Raw genomic sequence first — 2,500 nt, forward strand, 5'->3', positions numbered from 1 at the left:
GATCAACAACACGTTGGTTCAAACAAAGAATTCTCTACAATTTCAACCGATTTTTTCCTGCCTTGTTTGCTCTGATGCATTTGGTCTTGTTCGTTCTTTGTAGCAGTGAAGACGAAGACGGTCGTCTTGGAAACGTATGCCAAATAAAGATGTTCATCACAGCCTTGGTTATCATTTTCATCTACACACACACACACACACACACACACACACACACACACACACACACACACACACACATATGAAGTAAACATCCCAAAAGCAGCAGGAAATGAACACGATAGAGGCGACGGCTCGTCCTCTTTCCGGGTTCCTGTCTCGGCCCAAACTTCCACCTCCGCACCCTCGCCGTCGGCCGCAGAAGACAGTGCTACGTGTGTGTGTGTGTGCTTATGAGCGTGCATTAATCCCACACTGAGTATGGGTCAAAGGTGCATCCTGACCTTGTCTGGGGCAGGTCACTTACACCTGTGTCTGATACTCATCGTCTATTTGGATTTGACTTTGACTCTTAATCCACGTGAACAGGATTTGGAAAAACAAAGTAAGATGATGGCTAGTTATATAATTTACACGAACTTACCTACATGTACTCCTCTAAACACATATGAGTATGTGTCTATATTCCAATACCCATACAGAGAATACCGCTGAATTTGATTATTCCGAAAAGTTAGCTTATTAATGATATTCATGAAATCGGTTCATTGGACTTGCTTGTATTCAAAACATCTCTTTCCACTTTTGCCAGAATGCGTGACGACAGAACTCGGCAAATATTCTCGACTCTCTTTCGCTCTGCCCTTCAGTCTCGCCATAAGCCCTCTGTCACGTGGCTGGTTGCAATTCGTGGTATATTTCGGCAATAATGATACGTCTCTGTATCACTTCAACGTCTACAACGAAGGCGGGAAAACGACGGTTTCTCTTCATGACGCAAATGGAATCAACCTTTGGGAAGAGGTTGGGCTGCCATCTGTTGGACGATCCTTCCAAATGGTTTACGTGGAGGAGGGGATGGGTTTTACCTTCGATGAGGGGAATGAGAAGGATGAGGAAGATGAGGAAAATGAGGAAGATGATAATAATGAACATTATTCCAAAAGCAGTGAGAATTTTACCTCTGAGGATGAAGACAGTATTGTAAGCGAGACTGTAAAATTTTGTTTATGTGTTATACACACGAGCCAGCCAATTTGTCTTATTAATTGGACCTATTTAGACGACATAGCTTTATTTTTTTTTTACTTTTAAAGATCTTGAGGCAGAACCCTGAAGCGAAAGAAGCCCCGGGGCGGTTTCGGCAAATCAGAAGACACACATGAAAGAATCCTTGGGAGTCGGAAAATCCCATGATAGAGACCCTCCTGTAAGTAAGACCGTGTAGTTTCGTTCAAGACATTTATATCGAATCCTTTTCTTTTACCTTCAAAGGTCTCGGGGCAAAATCATGAAGCAAAAGAAGCCACAGAATCCAAAGGGAAGAAGATGATGAACTTTTCAGTGCCGGAACTAGACGTTAGGGACATCAGAAGCGTACAGCTGTACAGCGTTGGCAAACCGATGAAGTTTTGTGTGTTAAAAGGTGCGTATATAAGGATGTTTTAGCATCGTTGCGAGAAGAAAGAAGTAAAGAAAGGAGAGAAAGAAAGTTAAACTGGACGTGAATGGTTGAGTTGAGACCCAAGATTATAAATGAAAAATGTAAACAGAGTTGGGACAACAGATTTTTAAAGGGGTTAGCAGAGAAATCGATAAAGATCATTGAAGTGTAGGAAACCAGCTGTTTCTGGGATAATGTGTTCCCTTTTTTATTGCAAATGCATAATCCCGTTAGATTTGGATTGAAAAAAGTCTATGTAACGTATGGTTACATATCAAAAACCGATGAATAGATGTTTATTTGGTGTTTCTCTAGATCTTCTTGGTAGCTTTTGATATCAAATATACACACTTAGTTTGTTAAGATAAAATTCGGAATCAGAATTATTAAATTCAAATCGATTTAATCTACAGTGAATCTATGAACTTACGTATTTTCATTGTAAATTGGCATCACCTAAAACAGCAACAAACACAACACTGATCTTTAGTTTTCCTTAATCAGATGCAAAGAGTGCCGCTACGTCAAAAACCTCAGCTACACAGCCGTCTACTCTAGAAAGGGATCAGGCAGACCACAGTTATTATTCACCTGCCCCTGAAAAGACGCCTGGTGATGACGACGAGACAGGAAGGAGCTCAGCTGATTCAGACCAAAGCTATTTGACATCCTCCACTGGAAAAGCGACTGGAGATCCCGAGAGAGGCAGAACTCCTGGTCTCCTAACAGAATACAGCTTCGGGACAGACGTGGAAAGGGAAGCACCGAATCGAGAGAGTCAGCCAGTGAGTCACAGCGCCGTTACACATGCTACAGAAAAGACGCTTAGGACCGAAACGGAGACGGGAGGCAGATCCGTCCCTCCTGGAAAACACGAGTCCCAAGCGGACCTGACCT

The 2,500-nt window shown here is 42.4% G+C and overlaps 1 protein-coding gene across 1 annotated transcript in view; it reads left to right on the forward strand.

The window, feature by feature from the left end:
- Positions 1 to 390: 390 nt before the first annotated feature.
- Positions 391 to 2,500, forward strand: part of LOC125039829 — a 2,967-nt gene continuing 857 nt past the window's right edge. The window contains exons 1-3 of the mRNA XM_047634136.1: positions 391 to 544; positions 752 to 1,585; positions 2,108 to 2,500. The exon at positions 2,108 to 2,500 is cut by the window's right edge and continues 857 nt beyond it. Of these exons, the coding sequence (XP_047490092.1) occupies positions 1,489 to 1,585; positions 2,108 to 2,500 (490 nt within the window). The 5' untranslated portion in view covers positions 391 to 544; positions 752 to 1,488. The remainder of the gene's footprint in view (positions 545 to 751; positions 1,586 to 2,107) is intronic.

Source organism: Penaeus chinensis, chromosome 28 (genome assembly GCF_019202785.1).
Source record: "Penaeus chinensis breed Huanghai No. 1 chromosome 28, ASM1920278v2, whole genome shotgun sequence".
NCBI classification, from domain to species: domain Eukaryota; kingdom Metazoa; phylum Arthropoda; class Malacostraca; order Decapoda; family Penaeidae; genus Penaeus; species Penaeus chinensis.